This window comes from Pogona vitticeps, chromosome 3 (genome assembly GCF_051106095.1).
Source record: "Pogona vitticeps strain Pit_001003342236 chromosome 3, PviZW2.1, whole genome shotgun sequence".
Lineage (NCBI taxonomy): Eukaryota > Metazoa > Chordata > Lepidosauria > Squamata > Agamidae > Pogona > Pogona vitticeps.
In genome coordinates, this window is record NC_135785.1 from 44,360,403 (window position 1) to 44,382,500 (window position 22,098).

At 44.0% G+C, this 22,098-nt stretch overlaps 2 protein-coding genes across 2 annotated transcripts in view; both read right to left on the minus strand.

The window, feature by feature from the left end:
- Window positions 1–8,543, minus strand: part of RAB6B (RAB6B, member RAS oncogene family) — an 86,038-nt gene extending 77,495 nt beyond the window's left edge. The window contains exon 1 of the mRNA XM_020786403.3: window positions 8,337–8,543. Coding sequence (XP_020642062.1) covers window positions 8,337–8,406 — 70 coding nt within the window. The 5' untranslated portion in view covers window positions 8,407–8,543. The remainder of the gene's footprint in view (window positions 1–8,336) is intronic.
- The window catches only part of LOC144587851 (uncharacterized), a 462,829-nt gene that overhangs the window by 196,428 nt on the left and 244,303 nt on the right, over window positions 1–22,098 (minus strand). The window lies entirely within an intron of this gene.

Genomic DNA, 22,098 nt, shown 5'->3' on the forward strand with positions numbered 1-22,098 from the left:
TTCTAATGTACATAAACGCACACTTGTTCAAGGAATATGACCATGGCAACTATATGAAATTAGTTCAATATGCTGTACTAACTTCACACTGCCACCAAACACATAAATGCTGCTTTTAAATTGAGACTACAGGTGTACAAAAATATCAGTTTGAGTTTTTTTTCACACTTATTTTTCAAGACACCTGGATTTCTTTCTGTCTAGTTGTTAAAGAAATTTGAAATTTTTGTTCAATTCTTATCAAAAGCAAACTGGAAAAAAATGTCAACCATCTTCACATGCCAAATTCACTTAGTATTCCTGCTATGGAAAAGATTTTGTTAGATCCTGCTGAAGGCAACAGCCTATCAAAATAAAAGGCTGCAACCCTAATTTAGAGCTTTATAAATATAACTGGATAGATAGGAATTGAAGGGCTGACTTTTAAGAGGTAAGCATGCAAAGCCTTCTGCATAGATAGCAGATCTGTCAGTTTTGCTTTTCCCCACATTTTTAAAATCCAGCTATTTCCAGCAAATTTATGAAGAAATTTATGAGAAGTTATCATTTTTAAAAGTGCACCAAATATTCCCACCTATCCCTAGTTCAGAGATTCCTGATAAAAATTCAGATTATGCCACATTGCACGCAAACTGCATGATTGACAAATTGAAGGAGTATAGAAATACTTTTTTCATTGAGCGCACAAAGATTAACACTGGACAAGCAGGAAGGTTAGGGTATAAGTCCCCATATCATATTCCAGGGGAACAAAACCCTAGTAAGTAATGAAGGATAAAACCCAGTGTACGCATATGAAGTAGGATCTATGACTTGTGAACACAAGCTGTTTGTCAGGCTAGGATGGAAAAATGGACAGGATGAAGGACTAGCCCAAGACATTCTACTGCCTGACAGAAAGGATAAAACAGCACCTCTTCTTTGTTTCCACATGAAGAAGCTGCTCTACCCAGCCTGTCCTCTCCCTCCACAACATCCTAGGTTGGCAGGCCAAATTGGAGGGTGAGGACAGGATATAGGGCATGCACAACACTATCCTTCAAGAGAAGGAAATGATTAGGAGGCTCAGGAGGAACAATTAAGGACCTACTGCTCCTGCCTTCCTCTCCACATCTGCTGCCTGAGGCAGATGTTATCCTTATGGGTAATAATAGGCTTGGCTGTATCAGGATGGGGACAGAAGGCAACATTTCATTACAATTCATGTATTTTATCTTAACCTAACTGGGGCTGGTCTCTGAATGTGGAAATTCCACCCCATGCTTCTCTCTCCAAGATTAAAAACACATTGGGACATAGGTGACTGATGACCAGAAAAAGGAAGCAATCTGCAAATTTTGGGAGTGATCATCCTCCTGCTCCTGAAGCAGAGCTCACAGTGTCACAGAAAACCACCAGAACAATAGAGCCACCTGGCCAGTGAATTACTGCTACTGACCAGCAGCTTGCATTCAGCTCCAATGTCTGCTTTGATTCTATCACCAGTTCTCCAGCTACTTAGAAACCTGGAGGTCCCAGAGAACAACATGAGAAGGCCATTAGAGTCTCCAGCAAACCATTCTGAATTTTCCCTTGAAATCTACTGAAATGTGGGGGGTTTGCAAGCAACTAGAAATACATATGTGAACAGGAACAAACTGTCCTCTTCAACCTCTAGAAGGCTTCCCCTGGTTCTAACCTTTCCATTCATCTCCATTTTCTTTCCTCTGTGTCCCCCCCCTCCTGCTTTCATCAGGGCCAGTGATGATGTAAAGTTGTGATTTGTTGCCAAGGACTACTTAGTAAACAAGAAACTCTGGATCAGAAATCACATTTGATTTGTTCCTATTTACTGCACAGCCACCATATTCCCATTAACAGGAACTCCAGCTTCCCATTAAACACAAGTGCATTCCAGTAACGGTTACTGGAAGCAACTCTGTCCTTGAACATCTATAAATTTTGGTGCCTCACACCAAGCTGTAGGACTGTAACATTTTTGACAGATATGTGATACTCAATAATTCAAAAGGCAACACTTTCTCTGACACAGGGAAGAATATGAATACCAGTGTTTGTAATAATGACCCAGGTGTTGCATATGGAAATTACTTTTAAGACACTGAAAATATGGGGAATGTCTTTTGTCTATTTCAGTTAACAGTTGCAACCAGCATTGTCTGTACTATGGGAAACCCAGCCACTGGCACCTCCTTATCCCATGGGAGAAAGCCTTCTGGAATTTCGCAAATGCCTAAAAGCAAAAATGAAGAACCATTATAGGGCAGCAAGCCTACGTATGTTTGCAAATTATAATCTAAGCATTTATTGCTTTTGATCAATGGCTTCTGCAAACCTCCTCCACGGCCACTTTTAGTGCTCTGATCAAATCCTAATTGTGTATGTGCAAATATTTCAGTACAGTGTCTGTTCACATGGAACTGACACACTGCCTCTGTGTCTCTAGCAAATCCTGCATTACACAGTAGTAACTGGGTTTCTTCTACAGTATGCCATGCACTATTGTTCTTATTGCTATGAGCCCCCCCCCCCGCAAGCATTTGTACTGAAGGGTGACAAAGGTATCTATTACATTCCCACTCTGAGTCTTGAATCAAGAAACAAAGGACAGGGTACATGACTCTTTTCCTCCCTCGTAATAGCCTTATAAACCCTGAGAGCTGTTAGAATGGAGGTGTACAGCAGGCTCAAGGTCACCCAGTGAATTTCATGGCCCAGGAAATATTCCAGCTGGTTTTTTTTTTCCTAGCTGAGACTCTAAGCTAGAGACTGGGAACATGTGGCTCTTCAGTATCATTGGACTGCGAGCTCCACAAACCCTGACCAAGCAGGGTGTATGCAAAAGGCAGAGAGCAAGACTAAGGAACTGACATTTGTATATAGCTGCTTATGACTAGCAAATGCACCATCACTACACAATAGCATCCCCACCTCCCAGGTAACCATATTCCAAAACAAGATGCTCTGGATTTATTTTATTTTTTTTAATTCTGCAGGCTTCAGGTAGAGGCCAGTTTTTCCCTGCCTTTACTGTGCCACTGTGAGACACTGACACTTGTCTGCATGCTGACTCACTCATCAGTCTTGCTCCCCATAATGCCATATGCTTCCTCCTGTTAGAGTTTTAATTTAAGATACAATTTGTACATGTCTGCCATCTTTTCTTTATGTGGGATTCTTGATGTGCTATAGCTTTCAGAAACTGTGCACCAGGTGTGCTACCTAGGGCTCTGTGAGTTGTCCACACACATCTTATGTGTCAAGATCAGGAATCCCTTGCGTTGAGTTAGCTCTCATGAGGAACCAAATGGTTACCTTCTTTCCAGGGAGGAGGACTATGGACACATAGACGTAGTGTAAACACTGACAGCAACATTAATATTACATTTAAAGCTTCGTTTTCAAAGCACTAGAGAAAGGAATCCTTCTGTCTTTTGTTTGGTGGGAAACAGAATAAATTCATATTAACGTGTTGTTTTAACATGTTATTTCCAAGCTCTTGATTCAGTCACCTCTGAACTGCCCCACGTCTGCCACTGGTAATATAAACTGAACAATCAAGTTTTCTTCTCTTTCCAGCCTGCACAATTGCTACCATATGCTTGGTAGCACCAATGTATGAGAAATCAAACTAAGGCAGTTTCCCCTCACACATAAGAGATCAAAATGGAAATACTCTGCATTCAGTTGCCTTGATTTCATGGCTTTTCCTCTCTCACAGTTCCACAAACCTGCAGCAGACAAACCACCCCAACACGTGATACAATAAAATTAGAAGGAGGAAATGAATAAGGGAGGAGAAAAACAACAGCAATTGCTTTATGGAGGTTTTGCCCCAGGACAGGTATAGCTGTGTGAGACTGGAAGAGGGAAGTGGGAAAATAATCATAGATGGGAAAAATTGATCAACTGACAGTTCTTTTTTAATGAATAGTATAAAGTGAGCATGATTGTCTGAAATGCAGCTGACTGATGCCAGGACACCAGAAGCCAAGGTCATCTGCCTCCAGTCCTCTGTCCCATATGTTTTTAAATGCAACACATCTGAAATACAATTGAAGTGACAAGAGTGTTGATGTGCAGAGACAACCTAAATATTTTGCTGTCTGAGGAAGAGGAGTGAAAAATGCTCTGGTTACCACAACATATCACACTGAGATGCATCCAAGGCCACTCAAGTTATTTTAGCACCCGGGGGGGGGGGAATGTTCCCCTACTTTTCCTGTCATAAAAAAAAACACCATCAAATTAAAACAATTTGAGGCCCTTTCAGGCAATCTAAAACTACAGGCCTGAGGCAACCAAGCCCGATACAGGTTTAACAGCAGGAGAACCAGCAGAAGGGCATGGCACTCTCAAGCCATAGCTGACATGTGATGCCTGTCTATTGGCATCCAAACTGGTGGTTATGGAAAGAGATAAAGTCTCACTCTTTCTCTGTAGGTCAAGGCCAAACCAAGACATTTTGCTACTGCAGGAAAAGATGCTGCTCTCACCCTCCAGGTATAGAAACTAAAGAGACTAGCAGTTGAATGGAACTGCTCCACTTGAAGGAACCATGTCTCCACTTATGGGGGAGGGGATTGGCTTGGGGGATGCAGAGCTTGACACACACACACCCAGCAACTTGGGCTGCTGACATTCACAGACCCTGCCTATGTGCTTTTAAACAGCAAGCAAGGATTTAGTAGGCAGAGCTCCTCCTGCCATAGAGAGGAAGTAGGGGTGGTAGAAAAGGAAGGGGGGGGGACACACACAAAAGCCTTATGGAGCACAGCTCCTAAGGTAAGTCTTCCTATCATTATCTGAAAATAATGGGTTTTTTCCTAGCTGAGACTCTAAACTAGACATTAGGAATTGTTATATTGTTTCAAGGAGAAAAGTGTCATTTCTACAGTTGTTTTTTTTTTGTGGCAAGGGGGAGGAGTAAACTCGGCATTGGCCTGATCACTTCCATCCATGAAATTAGAGAACTGGAGAGGTTAAGAATCTGCATCTATAGTGCATAACCCTAAAGCGCACATATTTGACAAATCTGGGAGCCAATCGGGACTCCAGAGACACTCCAGGGGCCACACAATCTGCCAAAGAGGAAAAAGAAAAGAATAGAAACAGGGGAAGAGACAGAAACCCCTTCCCAAGTGAGAAAATTATTTTATTTATTTATTTATTCATTCATTTATTCATTCATTCATTCATTCATTCATTCATTCATTCATTCATTCATTAGATTTCTATCCTGCCCATCTAGACCAAAGGCCTACTCTGGGCGGTAAAAGTTGATATTTGAGAGTGTTAAGCCTATAGAAAGGGGGGGTTGTCAGTGAGCATTTAAAAGGCAAACCTCTAAATGCTTCCAGAAGCTGTAATCCGTCTTTAAAAAAAAATTAAGAGAAGGAGAAGACAGGGGAGGTCTGGCCAGGGAGGGGCTGCAAAAAGATCCCCAAGGCCACATTTTACGCACCTCTGGTTTAAATAAGCCAGCACATACATATAAACAATACCCTCTCCTCCCAAATGATACTGGAGGCTTCCCCCCCTTCCTGATCTGAAAGAGACAAGCCTCTGGGATTAAGGCCAGATCTGAACTACATACACTGCATTTCAGAGGTGCATATCTCATAAACTACCATGGTTTCCAAGCAATCAAGGGCTGGGGAGGAATGGCAGCTAGACTGGTGTCACAGCTATCTAAACACTGCAGGTATGCTCTTGGTCTTGAAAGCTCTGGATTAACAAGCTTTAGATACTGATTCTGATGGATTGGCCAACAATATACTCCTCCTTGCCTTGGGGCACACCTTCACTCCAAGGCACACCTCTGGGACTTATTATTATCCTACTGTATTAGGTGATCCCTCCCCAACCCTGTGCTCTCTAGACCTGCTGAACGACAATTCCAGTCAGCCCCAATCAACATGGTGGCTGGGGAGTTCAGCACAAAGACGAGCAGGTTTGAAAGGCAGTCTCACACATTTGAAGGTCAATGGGACTCAAGCTTTTCTAAAATTCATACTGTCTCAGGTAGAATTTTGTTCCACAACGCCCAGAATACATGTGCGTGTTTCTTCAAATTCGTCAAATTGCTTCTGATTTATGGCAACGCCATGGATTAGTGACTTTCAAAAGGTCCTACCACTAATAGGCTCCTACAGACTAATGGCTTTGACTTCCTTTAATGGATCAATCTCTCTCATGTTAGGCCTTCCTCTTTGCCTACTGTCTTTCACCTGTTCCTAAAACTGCCTTTTCCAGAAAGTCTTGTGTTCTTGTAATAGATCTTACGTATAGAAGCCTCAGTTTAGGCATGTTAGTTTTTAGTAAGATGCAAATTTGATTCACTTTCAAACACATTTACTTGTCTTTTTGGCAGTTTTGGTAAAACTGTCTTTCAATCACACATTTCTGATCAATCAGAATCGGTGTGCCTATTTTTAGAAAAAGAGATTGATTGATTGATTGATTGACTGATTGATTGATTGATGTGCTTACTTACTTACTTACTTACTTATTATTACTACTAGTAATAGCACTCTTCGTTTGTAGTACAACTGGGAGAAGCATACCCAGTTCAGCAGCAATATGGCAGGAAGGCTGGTAGGCTTTTACTTTCATGGTCTGCTGACAGATTTTTCCAGAAACCTCTGGCCGGCTCCCCCTACAAGAAGCTGGACGCTGAACCAGACAAACGGTCCAGGGGCTTTGTGCTCATGTTCATTTTTGAGATGCTCAGAGATACCCTCAGTATCTCAGTTGAGTCTCAGTTTCAAAGGGTGAAAAGGAATGGAATTTTGTCTGGAACCATTTGGGTCGTCTTATTGTTTTCTATAGGGTAGTAAATTTCTTTTCAACCTCTCCAATCAATGGCATGCTTGGAAAAGTAAAGAAAAATAGATCCTTGAGGCTTGAGCTCCAGCTTATGTCAAGCTCTGCAGGAGGCAGGCCTTTCCCTTTGGTTTGCCAGTCGGGCCTTGGCTGATGGGCCAACACACCAGCAGAAAAGCTTCTGTCTCCCTCTCTTCTTGGGGTTTCCCCCCCCCCCTTAATCAGAGAGAAAACAAAAGGCCAGAAAGGAAAAAGGTGGGAGCATCTCCAGGGTGGCTCTCCTGCCTTGTCAGCTGGGGAAGGTATCCATTCGGTCCAGCCTTCCCAGCCGGATGCCCTCTGGACCTAAGGACACCAACACCAACCACACCCAGGACAGTTTGTGGGGGAGTGTGATGGGAGTTGTAGTCCTTCAATTGCGCTGCCCTCCTTGAGAAGTAGCAGCAGGCTTGCCAGGAGTGAACTAGCCCTTGGGCTTTGGCAGGAAGGTGGGGGGGGAGCGCTTCGACTGGGGCGGCAGCAGGCAGGGTGTGTCCTCTCTCTCTCTCTCTCTCTCGCTCGCTCGCTCTCCTGTGCTCCGCTTCCCCCTTTATGTGCGCAAACCCGTTCCCTCGCCGGCTCAGGGGTCCAGGAAAACCGCCTCGCTCCCACCCGGGCTCGCCTGGACACTGCGGGGGGGGAAGCAGAAGGCGAGAGAAGCGATCGGAAAGCCGACAGTCCTGGACTGGCTCCCCATCGGGAGCGTCGCCCCGCATCCCTTCCCTGTGGTTGCCCCTCCGGCAGCGGCCATCACCGCCTTCACGTACACCTAACAACGGAGCCGCGCGGGGGGGGGCGCGCGGGATGCAACTGCGAAGAAAGCAGTCCCACCATCTCTCTGATCACCGGCTCGCCGGCGGATCCCTCTGGCCTCTCCCCCAGACTTTGATCTTTTCCGGTTTCTCCTTGTGCAGCCTTAACCTGCGAGCCTTCGGCTAAACGCCTCGCCCTCCGCCCTCTTCTCTCTCTCCCCCCCCCTTACACACCTCCCACGACTTGCCTTCCCCACCTGCCTCGCCGGGCGCGTCCTGCCCCACCCGAAAGCAACGATCCCCGCCGCCACCGATCGGAGGGGCAGAGGCGGGAGGGGGGGGAAGGAGAGAGGGAAGGGGGGAAGGAGGGCGATCGGCGACGGCGGAACTCCTGCAGGCAGAAGCTGCCGCAACAAAACAGGCGAGGACCTCGATCAGTCTCACCTCCGGTGTCCCCGCCCGGAAGGACGAGGCGGGGGGGGGGGAGAGAGAGAGACGGGAGAGAAGCAGGCAGCCCCGGCCCCTTGCAAAGCGTCCCAGAAGGAAGGGCTGGGCGTTGCTCCGAGGCAGCCCGTCCGTTTCCCCGGCGCGGCAGGCGAGAAACGGCCCCTGGCTTTGCCGGCACCTGCCGCAAGCAGCCCCGGCGCGCACCCCCTTTGCAGCTGCAACTTTCCAGGGGAGGGGAAGGAGGAGAAGATGCCTCGCCCGGCGGCTACTCACCGCTTTGCTCCCCCAGGAAGACCAGCTTGAATTTCCTGAGCGGGTTCCCGAAATCGCCTCCCGTCGACATGGTGCGCCTGGCCCCGCGGCCGGAGGGGGGGGGGCAGACCGGTAGCGAAACGAGGGAAAGGAAGCAAGAGCAGCAGGTCCTTTAGCTGAAGGCGATCGGGGGGGGGGGAGGGAACGGCACCTCTTGCCTGCCTGCCCGCCGGTCTGCCAGACGCCGGGACCGTCAAGGGGGAGCCGCCCGTGCGGGGCGCGGCGGCGGCGGCGGCGGCAGCCTGCAGTTCCCCGGGCAAGGACACACCGGCGTGCTGTGGGAGAGGATGAGAGGATGCGAGAAGGAGCGCTGCCCTCCGCCCGCCTCTCCGCTCCCTCCCCGGTCCGCAGCGCCTGCGCTCTGCCCCCTTCCCGGCTACCCTGATGTCATGCTGGAGCAGCCAGCAAACCAATGCAGTGCTGCAAGGAGAGGGGAGGTGTGGGGAGATACGAACCCGGCCTGCCCGGGGGGGGGAGGAAGGAGGGGGGCAGGGAACGAGGGAGAAGGGGCGGGGCCGTCCTCTCTGGAGGAGGAGGAGGAGGAGGAGGGTCGCGGTCGTGGTCCGGAGAAACGCTCCCCCGACCTTGCCTTTCCCGCATCGGGGCCACGCGGTTCTGTGGCGGCTGCCCCGGTCTGACCCTCTCCCTCTCCCCCCCCCCCGCAGGTGTGTCTCTCCTCCTCCACCTCTTCGGCGGACACCTGCTGGGGCCGCGCAGGTGGGAAGGAAGCCACAAGTGTGCCTCCGGAGGGCGAGAAAAGGCAGGCGAATTCCCCGACTGATGATGAGATCATCGTGATTTTATACTCCACGTTAATTAATCCAGAATTGCCGCTTCCCGCTGCGTTTAGTCACTACATTCCCTGACGGGGATTTGAACGCGTTAAAATGGGCGAGATCCGTCCTGGCACCTTTTTCAGACCATTGGGAGGAGGCGGGAGCAGGGTGGCCAAAAGCATGTTAGCCATTCTAAAGCACATGAGTAGCATTGATAACCATCATCTATCTTAGACCTGCAGAGCTAGAAGGGTAATCGAGTCCAACCCTTGCCAAGGAGGCGCAGTGAGGAATCGAACTCCCAACTTTTGCCTTAAGTTGCTGAGTTCTTCTTTTATTGCCTATCCTGAGGTGGGAGTAATGACCTTTTCCCATAAAAAGGTGGGAATATAAGAGCATGACTTTACCTACTAAAGAGAGTGAAAAGTTTTAATTTATTTAAAGGAAATGTGTAGATTTAAACTATACCTGCCTTGAAATTTGCTTTAGATAATGAAGTTCCATACTTTCCCTTCAGTAGAATATACTACGATGCCTATGACCAACAACATTTCTATTAGCAAAAACAGGAACAATAAAAAAGTCATGTAAAATGCTGATCCTACATAAATCCTCCTCTTCGTTATTCCTCTGCTGTTGGATTTGGAGATCACTAAGGCTATTGTGAGTTTGGACTGCAGCATTTCTAAACAAGGATGTTGTGTTGCATCCAAACCAGCCTCCCAGATTTCTTCAGCCAAGAAGTTGTTCTCCCATTCATTCTATCTTGAATGAGCATTTATAACACCAAAGAGCGTCTGCAGGATTGTTTTGCCAGAGGGAATGATGGGAGGAAAGCAGCATTGTGGTGTGTGAGCATAATGTATCTGCATCATGCCTGCTGTTACAACACACTCCTGTGCATTTTACTTGTGTATGTGTCTCGCTGTGTGTGCATGTGTGTGCACACTTTGATCCTTGGTTTCACATTCAGTGATGTTTAAAAGTTTACAACATGGGAGACCCCAGAACACGGAATTTCACAGCATTTGTATAGAGGCATTAACAAAATGCAAACTCCAACAAAAGTTTGTGTGGTGTGTCAAACATTTGGGGGTGGGGGTGGGGCTTAAGAAGAGGGCAAATAATAACTCAACCCAACCCAACCCAAAACAAAACAAAACAAATGGACAGATACGGTACTTAGGATTTTACTCGGTATTATTTGACATTGTTACCTTATCACAACACCGACATCTTCACAATACTTGTTAGGGGGAAAAATTGGTCCCCGTGTTCTAGAATGATCTCTTTCCTCTTGGAAATATTAGCAAATATGCCGTAGGTGTAGAGAGTAGCAGTGGGATCTTCATGGATTGGAGGTTGGGATAGTTCAGATAAAGCTGCTTTTGGCCAAGTTTGTTGGTTCCATAAATGATCATAGAAATCACATAAAAGTTTAGTTGGAAGGGGCCATCAAGTCCAATCCCCTGCTCAATGCGGGGATATAATCAAAGCATATCTGCCAGGTGATTATCTAAGTTTTTCTAGAATGCCTCCAGTGTTGGAGCACTCACCACCTCTCAAGGTAATTGGTTCCACTGTCATACTGCTCTAACAGGAAGTTTTTCCTGTTATTCAATCTATATCTGGCTTCCTTTAACTTGAGCCCATTTTTGCATGTCCTACACTCTGGGATAATTGAGAACAGATCTTGTCCCTCCTCTGTATGACAGCCTTTCAAATATTTGAAAATCGCTATCATGTCACCCCTCAGTCTTCTTTTTTCAAGGCTAAACATGCCCAGTTCTTTTAGCCTTTCCTCATAAGGCTTGGTTTCCAGCCCCCTGATCATCCTTGTGGCCCTCCTCTGAAATTGTTCCAATTTGTTAGGGTCCTTCTTGAAGTATGGCATCCAGAACTGGACACAATACTCAAGGTGAGGCCTAACTAGTGCTGAATAAGGGGGGGGGGGGACTAGCACCTTGTGGGATTTGGAAACTATATTTCTATTAATGCAGCCGAAAATGGCATTTGCCTTTTTCATAGGCACATCACACTGTTACATGATGACAGTTCACAGCCACTTTGTTACACCAGCTAATGTGAAATAATTTTGTATCTCTTGAAGACTGAATTGTACAAGTATTCCTTTGAGCTTCATGGCTCAAATCTGTTGAGAAAACAGTATTTCGTTCTTTGTAACACTGGGTAACAGTGGAAAGGAAGCTTTTAGGACCCAAAGAGGCTCTCTCCTTTCCCCTAACCTATTGCTAAAGTTTTTTCCTGCCTCTGGCTTAGCCTTCCTCTCTTCCTGTTTGTTTGCTCTTCTTGTTTGTTAGTCTCTCTCAGCTCCCAGTCTCCAACCACATAGCCAGCATGGAGGGTCTGTCTAGCTCCCACATGACTGAGACTTATCGCAATTTTTTATCCTTCTGACTGTAGCTATAGACAGTAACTGTATGTAATGACATCTTATTTTCTACTTTAAATGCTTCTATAGCATTTTTATGCCAACAGAGTGCTAATCTGTATGTGGTGGGTGGTAGTGGTAAGTCTGGACAGATTTCTCCATGTTTTGTACTTCGCTAACGAGAAGGGGAATAACCAAATTAATTTCTCCAATGGATTATGGCCCCAGACATCCAGCCCAGAATGAGCAATTTTGCTCAGACAGATAACTAACCAATATTTTTGGGTTTTTATTTTTTTCTAAGTATTGCAACTGTTTTCTTTCTTCCCTCACAACTAAATCTCACACTGGCTGAAGAAAAAAGGAGTTGTTTGTTCATTTTGTTTGAACTCTTTTTTCTGGATCAGTAAGCAAACTCACTCAGAAATACAAGATGGATTTTGATCAGACTAAACATTTTTCTGGACAACTTCTAACATTTACTTCTGGTAATTTCAATGGAAAATGAGGCTCAAGCTTTATTTAAGAGTCCTGCCAGTCCATGACTGTATTGAAAAAGATGAACCTAGAGAAACAGATGCATGACCTAAATTAATGTGGCAGAAAACCATTTCTGTAGCTGGCAATAATATGTGAAAATCTATCCTATGAGGAGATGATTTATATAGGCCTATGTGAGACTGAAACAGAAATGTTAAATGTTCTAGAGAAATCATATGGTTTTACCAGTTTTAAGTCACATTTTGATCAGAAAACTTTTTAATTAGAAGAAAGACTTGACAATACATAACTGCTTTGCTAACTGTATTTAAATAATTTGAGCCTCACTGGACTTAACTTAGATAATTTTTTAAAAAAAGACTTCCTTTCAGCAACAGTAGGTGAAACATCTGATGCTTTTATATCTATTCTGAATGGCAAGGAATTAACCTTGCCAGAAGCCCTTAGTTGCCTCAGGGAGGAATGCATAGATCCAAGGATCTCTCCTGAGATATGAATGGGAAGGACAATAGAAAGATCACACCCAGAAGCCAGTCATGGAGCTGTTGGAACTGTGGTGGAAAGGACCATCTAGCTAAAGAATGTTTATCTTCTAGAGATTCCTCAGCCAAAGCTAGTCAAACCAGTTCTCAAACTGAAACCTGGTTCTATGAGAGAGGCAAAAGAGGAGGCAGCAAGGATTTTAAATGGAGACGTTGCATGGCTTATAATTCTGAAAGAAAATCAGATGCTTGATGATTGATTCAAGGTGTAGCAGCCACTGCACACATAAGGAGTAATTCTTTTTAACCGTAGATGGGAATGCTGGTCGAAATATTCAAATAATTGATAGTGACTGTATGGCTATGGAAGGAACTGGAAGTGGTACTTTAACATACAAACTGTCTGATGAAATCAGTGCCAATACTGTACTCTAAAATTTAATGGTGTTTTATATGCTCCTGATTTGTAATGCAACATGCTGCTTCAACCTTACATAATAAAGGTTTTTCAATATACATTGAAAACAGAGTGTGTGGTACAGAAAAATAATTCTAACCAAAAGGGAACAATCAAAATAACGTTCCCAACAGAATCCTTACTGTATTCAGTACTAGAAGTACAAGCTGCATAACTCATATGTATGTGCTCTCTGTCTGTCTTATGCTTAAAATGCACCTGGGCAGCGCATTTGCTTATGAGTCTGAGTGCATGAAAGAAGGCCAGAAAATTACAAATACTACCTGCATGATTCCCCTTATGGCAACAGTATTTCAGCAGGATTTTGGCCCATGTTTTGTGCATGAAACAGATCTGATAAAAACAAGCGTAGTTAAATGCAAATCCCTCTGCATCCATTTTAAAAAAATGAATTTATGATCCTGAGAGAAGGGGCCCAACCACAATTGCTCAAGGTAGCCATCTATATTTTCTGTTTCTCATTAAACAAAAACAAAACAAAACAAAAAAGTCCAGCATTCTGCATTATATGTAGTTTATGATTTTGGTACTTAGTGTCTCATACATCTACACTGGTACATCATCCCTTAGTCTTTGTACTTCTTCATCACCTTAATATTAGAAACTCTTCATATCCTGCAATAAATCCACATTTCAAGTTGCTTCTATCATATTTTTATACAGTTGCTTGTGTTAAAATCCACAATTCCATGCTATGATTAGAATCAAGGCTACATAGCACCATAGAAAGTTGATTCTCAAAATCAGATTACAGTTTTTCGTCTTTACATCTTGAAGAAGGTGCACTGGACCATCTCTGTTCTGGTTATGATCCCACTGTTCCTTCAGCCAATTCCAAGGTACTTAGACTTGTCAATATGCACCACACATTCCTTTTGACCTTTAACTGCATTTGTTAGGCCGCTTATTTTTCACTGGTTACAATGAACTTGCTATATTATTACTAACAAAGAGAATACAGTGCCACATCTTGGGCTCTATTAATTCCCAAACAACCAAAAACATATGGGCACCTTCCAGACTAAAAAGATATTAGAATGCAATATTTTCTGTATTCAAGCCCATTTCCAAAAGTGGCAAGTTTATACACACATGGGATTAGATCTACTAGGTTAGTCATGCTTGAGCCCAGAGATGATCCTCTCCTTTTGGACTGGAGGCCAACATTTTGACTCCAGGACTTACCAAACTGAGAAATGGTTGAAAATGCTGCCTCCTATATTTAGCCCCCATTGAGAACAATAAGGAAAATTGGTTATGATTATAAATAGGAGATACAGAACTTGCTTCACTGAGCTATTGATGGTAATTAAGACAACAGTGCCAGACCAAACTATTAAAATAGATTTGAATTATTTCTGTAATGCCAAATGATGAAAACAATAACTGAAATGGATACTGTTACGGCCCAGGTAGGATGAAGATGGCAGCCGCTAGAAATAAATCCAGCGGGACTGCGACGTGCCCCTCACGTGTCCCCAGGTTGTTTCACTAGCCTGAGGCCCACAACATGTTCTTTCTGCTGCCACCAGTTGACCTCTGTCAACTCCCTTTAATTAGAAAGATTGAGGTCCAAGCTGAGTATAAAGTTGAACAACACAGGTTTATTGATTACAGTTTGCTTAAACAGGTTCTTCACAGACTTTAATGTATTCATTAGATTAGTAATAACTTGCTTCACTCTTAACTCTCTTAGCTCTCTATAAATTCCACACTCTTAACTCCTAACTCTGCCACACTCTCTAATTCCCACAGACTAACTTCTACTTCAGACTCTCACTGACTGAACTGCCCAGACTCTGACTCACCCCTCCCTTCTAGTTTCTCTGGCTCCCCCTCCCAACAGCTCCCATTGGTACATGCAAATAATCCCCTAGAGGAGCCAGAGCAGGATGATTGCCACAGGGACCAAGTGGGACATGCTTGTTAGTAGATACTGTATGCACAGTTACATTTGTACCCTACTCTGGATGCAAGCTGCCATGGTAGTGGGGCAGGGACTGTAAGCAGTGAGGTCCAAAGCATCACAAAATGATGTGCCCTTATAAGGAGTGGAGTGCACTTCACTTTCTTGATAAATGTCACTGTAGCTGAGCATTTTCTGTGTTTGGTAAAACAATATGCAATAAAGATTAATAAGCTATAATATCAGCCTTTCACTATCTAGGTGTGCTGAACTGCAAGCCCATAATCCATTTATAACATCCTTTTGCTGTGTGTGATGGGAATTGTAGTTCAAAATGTCTGGAAAGCCATGAGAAAAATGGGTTTGTTAAAGAAACTTTAAAAAAAAATCAGCTCTGTTTCCCCATGCTTATATCTATCCAGCTGGAAGGAGAGTATAAAGTCATTTTTTTCTCATCCTGCATAATTGGCTATAGCTAGTCTTAAATTAAAGGTATAACATAGGATTAGGTCTTCCTGTGAATTCGGATGCAATGTACCTAATCATGAATCCTGCTGATGTTCCTTTATATAGAAATATGTGTATGAATTAACCGGACTACCTAGCGATCCTGCCTTGCAATCACTCAAGTGTAATCTGTGAAAGTAGCTGTATTTTTTCCAAATAGCTTGAAATTAACCCCAGGTTAAAAAGCAGTAGAGCATAGAGATGATTCAGCTCCTTTTAGCACCATCTGAAAACCTTTGCTACATGAAGGTGTGTGTGTGTGAGAGAGTGAGTGAGTGAGTGTGTGTGTGTGTGTGTGTGTGTGAGAGAGAGAGAGAAACTTCTATATTTAAAGATAAGTTGTTTGCTTCTGTTCTTTATCACTGAAACTGAGGCAGTCTTACCATACTGGGAAACCATTAAGAAAACATGGTATTTTAACAAGGGATAAATGCTTTTGGATAATGCACAATTAATCCAATCTGTTGTATATTTCCGGGAGGGAAAAATATATAGGACCAAATTAAGCTATTTAAAAGCACCTAATGGATCTGGCTTCCTAGGAAATGTACATAATGTTGTTATGTGATCTTTCTTTCTTTCTTTCTTTCTTTCTTTCTTTCTTTCTTTCTTTCTTTCTTTCTTTCTTTCTTTCTTTCTTTCTTTCTTTCTTTCTTTCTTTCTTTCTTTCTTTCTTTCTTTCTTTCTCTCCCTCTTTCCCTTTCCCTTTCCCTTTCCCTTTCCCTTTCCCTTTCCCTTTCCCTTTCCTTCCTTTCCCTTTCCCTTTCCCTTTCCCTTTCCCTTTCCCTTTCCCTTTCCCTTCCCTTCCCTTTCCCTCCCTCCCTCCCTCCCTCCCTCCCTTCCTTCCTTCCTTCCTTCCTTCCTTCCTTCCTTCCTTCCTTCCTTCCTTCCTTCCTTCCTTCCTTCCTTCCTTCCTTCCTTTCCCTTTCCCTTTCCCTTTCCCTTTCCCTTCCCTTCCCTTCCCTTTCCCTCCCTCTCCCTCCCTCCCTCCCTCCCTCCCTCCCTTCCTTCCTTCCTTCCTTCCTTCCTTCCTTCCTTCCTTCCTTCCTTCCTTCCTTCCTTCCTTCCTCCCTTTCCTTTCCTTTCCTTTCCTTTCCTTTCCTTTCCTTTCCTTTCCTTTCCTTCCCTTCCCTTTCCTTCCTTCCTTCCTTCCTTCCTTCCTTCCTTCCTTCCTTCCTTCCTTCCTTCCTTCCTTCCTTCCTTCCTTCCTTCCTTCCTTCCTTCCTTCCTTCCTTCCTTCCTTCCTTCCTTCCTTCCTTCCTTCCCTTTCCCTTTCCTTTTCCCTTTCCCTTCCCTTTCCCTTTCCCTTTCCCTTTCCCTTTCCCTTTCCCTTTCCCTTTTTCCCTTTCCCTTTCCCTTTCCCTTTCCCTTTCCCTTTCCCCTTCCTTCCTTCCTTCCTTCCTTCCTTCCTTCCTTCCTTCCTTCCTTCCTTCCTTCCTTCCTTCCTTCCTTCCTTCCTTCCTTCCTTCCTTCCTTCCTTCCTTCCTTCCTTCCTTCCCTTTCCCTTTTTCCCTTTCCCTTTCCCTTTCCCTTTCCTTCCTTCCTTCCTTCCTTCCTTCCTTCCTTCCTTCCTTCCTTCCTTCCTTCCTTCCTTCCTTCCTTCCTTCCTTCCTTCCTTCCTTCCTTCCTTCCGCTGAAATACATCTAAGAGTATTTTTATTCTCTTACCTTGGGTGTTGAAATCTATGCATTTATTCACATACCAAATGGAGAGAACATGTAGAGAAACAAGACCAGGAAGAAAGGGAATGGAAATGCTTCCCTACTGCTTTTTCTCCATGTTTTTCACTTAGGAATGATAACAAACTGGAATGTCTGTTACTAAACTGAGAGTTGATGCTGGGCATGATTAACCCTTCTTGGGAATTACATAGAAATGTCACTCTGCTCTCCCATCTTCATGGGACAAATTGTGTTTACTTGGCACTGGCATTGCATTTGATATTGTACCATTTAGAGATGGACACAAACAGCTGGCTTGGAGGTTTGTGGCAGTTTCTTGGGAACAGGTGTTTGGCGCTTCAAAGACCCACCTCCTCCACTGGGCGCCCACTCAGAGGCAGCACCCAGAGGAGATGGGGCAGGGCAGCCAGGCAGCTGCTGCCACAAGGGAGCCCACCTGAGGAGGCAAGGCTTTGAAGCACTGAACACCTGCTTGACCACTAAACAAACTGGCACAAACCACCACATTGAGCCCATCTCTCGCTATTAAATGTCAGTCAGGATTGCATTGTGATCTGTGTCCCCATCCGAAGGCACTCTACACTTCTTTCCTTTAATTTTCTTTGCACTGATCCCCTTTCCATTTGAAATGGTCTATCTGCCCAGACCTCACTCTACCATTATGTGGAATGAGTGATACCGTCCCATCAGGTGGCAAATGATCAGTGTAGTAGAAGGGCCCCCAATTATTCTCTTCCACAGGAAAGCGAAATAACTTGTTCCATGCACTGTGCCCTGCGCCCAATATGTTAGACTGCTGCTCTCAAGCAAAGTGGAAGATGCTGACCAATCAATAGCACTACAGTGAGATTCAACTGCTGATCTAATTCGCTTCTGCGGATAGGAAGGGTTCTTGTCTGCTGTGCCTCAGGCAACAAGGTGGAATTGAATCTCTGGCTTTCCCTGTGATCTTTGCAAGTACTTTAGAAGACATGGGGGAATGTATGAATCTGAGAGAAAGAAATGCCACCCAAAACCACTTGGGAACCAGACCCAGTGAAGTCCTTATGGGTACTTAATTAGAACTTGGAGTAGTTGCTTCCAGGAGATTCTGGGGGCTGTAGTCCAAATTCTGTTAAATTCTGCTTATGTTGAGTCCAATTCTAAGTGCTAGAATTGTTGGGATTTTTACTGCTAAGTAATAGCCACATTCTTTTCCTCCTCTTTTCTTGAGTCCTTTAATGGGACTGATTCTGTCTTACTGTATACTCTTGCAAGGTGTTCTCTAAAAATTGGTGGTTTTCCTGCAGGGAGAACAGCAGTACAGTAAGAGGGAGAACAACCAAGCATTGTTATTTGTCACAGGAACACTGAAGCGACATTGTGCAAATCTATTGTTTAAAAAGAAAGACTAGTGAAATCAACACAAAACTGGAGATACTGTAATGTACTTTGCTTACTTTGTCTCAGTTGTTCTTTGAACCTGCTGGCATTCTTGTAAGCTGGGTGGGTGTTCCTCCTCCAAGGCTTCTGAAGGGAATGAGTCTTTTCTGGGAATGCCCGGATTAGCCACTGGTTTCCTTTGGTTGGGATTCCTAACTGGTGCTTCAAGCTCATCCCCAAAGCCCAGCAGTTAAGGCATGCTCTCCTTTGAGAAGGACTCAGCCAGGTTGGTCATGACAATCTTGCAGGGTATTAGAATATACAAAACAAATTCTATCAAAAGAAATACAACAACGCAAGGAAACAAGTGGAGAAGTGCAGATGGTGCACTCAGGCGCTGTTAAAGAATTCATATGTGAAATGATTGATCTGCTAGCAAAAATAAACACAAATCACTCACGTTTATGCTTTTAACAGACAAAAACAAAGTACTTAGTATAGCAAAAAAATTTCAATTAACGACAGCAAAATATCTGGCGTGAACAAATACAACAAAGGCCTGTTGGGGCCCAACTAGATACCGTATTGGTTTCCTTTTATAATGTTGTCAATCTCGCTTTGAAGGAAAAGCACTCTCAGTCCAGATCTGGATGCTGTGCTGTTTCTCTAATCCTCCTACCCTTGAAGCCACAGTTTATCTTAAGGGAAAGAAGCTGCCTGAGATGGGAGCTATTTAAATCATGGTGGGGACTTTCAGAAGCATTGGCCTGATATTAATTGTGGAAAAATAATTATCCCTTAAAAATTAAAATATACTCTATAGTCGTCGAACATCAAACATTGGTTCAATGGTTCTTGCAGTAAATTTCAACTACTTTTGGTTTAACAGTTAATGGGGATGAACCTCGGTTTGGTGGTTCATGCCAGCTTGTACATGTGGCACCACAGGTGTTGCATGGTCCCTTCCCCCACCTCCCCAGCCAGTGACCCGCTCATCAGCTGCCATGTGCTCCTCTCCTCCTCCACCTCTTTAGCTGTTCAGCCAGTCCCCAGCAGGAGCACGGGTCTGCCTATCCTGCCTCCTTGCCTGAATGAGCAAGGTTCATGCCCATCTTTATTAACAGTTGAACAAATTCATAGATTACTTAATTAAAGGATTAAATTTCTTGATAATCTAACATAAATCAATTGGAATTTATAAACTTTTTTTATTGTGTAAGAGAAAGTTAAGAAAAATTAGGGGTTCAAATAATGTACAGACATAAAATAAAGTAGAAATAGTACAGTTAATGCATAAAAAGAAAAAAAGAAAAATTATGTATGTATGTATGTGTGTGTGTATGTGTGTATATGTATATGTGTATATGTATATATATATGTATATATATATATATGTATGTATATATATGTATGTATACACACACACACACACACACACACACACACACACATATATCCATATGGCCCACATTAAATGTGTGTGTGTGTGTGTGTGTGTGTGTGTGTGTATGTGTGTGTGTGTGTGTGTGTGTGTGTGCATGCATGCACGTGCACGCACACACACACAAGCACACTTAATGTGGGCCATATGGATTCCAGCTTCATATATACAGGTATGAGAGTTTTAAGGAAATATGACCAAACATCCAAGCATAAATCCATATGAAGCTGGAATCCATATGCCCCGCATTTAAATGTTGAAAGGATTACGAGGCCTTCAATCCATTGAGTAAGAGGAGGTGGGCACTTACCCATCTTCTAATGCTATCATGTCAATCCTTCAGCTACTCAAAGGGCATGGAAGGTCCATATCTGCTGATCAGAAATTAGTTTCCAAGTTGCAGGTAAGTAATTTTAAAGCACAAGATTGTAGTGTTCAAATGACCTGCAACTGTAACAGCTCCCTCCAAAATGCATAAATTCACTGGATAACTTTGAGCATAAAGGGGACTAGATCCAGACATATTGAAATCATGTATTTAAAAGAAGTCTGGAAAAAGTTACAATGCCAGCAGTTAACCTATATTGTCAGATCTTCTTTGAATAATACTTTTAGAATCTAATGCACTTGGAACATGAATTTCCACTCCATGAATCATACTCTAAGATCTATGGATAAAATGCCTATAGAGACAGAATTCCCATACCCATCATTAGGTGAAATAAGGTTGTCTCATCACCCAATTTATTCCTAACACTTTCTATCAAGCTGACTAATGAGCTGTTTAGTCCATTGTTTGGAGTGCTGCAGGGACAGGCTGGTGCACTCTTAAAGATAGTGATCAGGTGATGTCTTTGCTAAACATCAGCCCGCCCCCCCCTCAGAGTGTTCCTTTTGTTCTGTTTCGTTTAGTCATTTAGTCGTGTCCGACTCTTCGTGATCCCATGGACCAGAGCACGCCAGGACGTCCTATCTTCCACTGCCTCCCAGAGTTGTGTCAAATTCATTTTGGTTGCTTCGATGACACTGTCCAACCATCTCATCCTCTGTTGTCCCCTTCTCCTCTTGCCCTCACACTTTCCTAACTTCAAGGTCTTTTCCAAGGAGTCTTCTCTTCTCATGAGATGGCCAAAGTATTGGAGCCTCAGCTTCAGGATCTGTCTTTCCAGTGAGCACTCAGGGTTGATTTCCTGCAGAATTGATAGGTTTGTTCTCCTTGCAGTCCAGGGGACTCTAAAGAGCCTCCTCCAGCACCACAATTCAAAGGCATCAATTCTTTGGCGGGCAGCCTTTTTTATGGTCCAGCTCTCACTTCCATACATCACTACAGGGAAAACCATAGCTTTGACTATGCAGACTTTTGTTGGCAAGGTGATGTCTCTGCTTTTTAAGATGTTGTCGAGGTTTGTCATCGCTTTCCTCCCAAAAAGCAGGCGTCTTTCAGTTTTGTGGCTGCTGCCACCATCTGCAGTGATCATGGAGCCCAAAAAAGTAAAATCTGTCACTGCCTCCATATCTTCCCCTTCTATTTCCCAGGAGGTGATGGGACCAGTGGCCATGATCTTAGTTTTTTTGATGTTGAGCTTCAGACCATTTTTTGCACTCTCCTCTTTCACCCTCATTACAAGGTTCCTTAATTCCTCCTCACTTTCTGCCATCAGAGTGGTATCATCTGCATATCTGAGGTTGTTGATATTTCTTCCGGCAATCTTAATTCCGGATTGGGATTCCTCCAGTCCAGCCTTCCGCATGATGTATTCTGCATATAAGTTAAATAAGCCGGGGGACAATATATAGCCTCGTCGTACTCCTTTCCCAATTTTGAACGAATCAGTTGTTCCACATCCAGTTCTAATTGTTGCTTCATGTCTCATGTATAGGTTTCTCAGGAGATAGACAAGGTGGTCAGGCACTCTCATTTCTTTAAGGACTTGCCATAGTTTGCCGTGGTCCACACAGTCAAAGGCTTTTGCATAGTCAATGAAGCAGAAGTAGATGTTTTTCTGGAACTCTCTGGCTTTCTCTATAATCCAGCGCATGTTAGCAATTTGGTCTCTAGTTCCTCTGCCCCTTCGAGATCCAGCTTGTACTTTTGGGAGTTCTCGGTCCACATACTGCTGAAGCCTGCCTTGCAGGATTTTGAGCATAACCTTGCTAGCGTGTGAAATGAGTGCAATTGTACAGTAGTTGGAGCA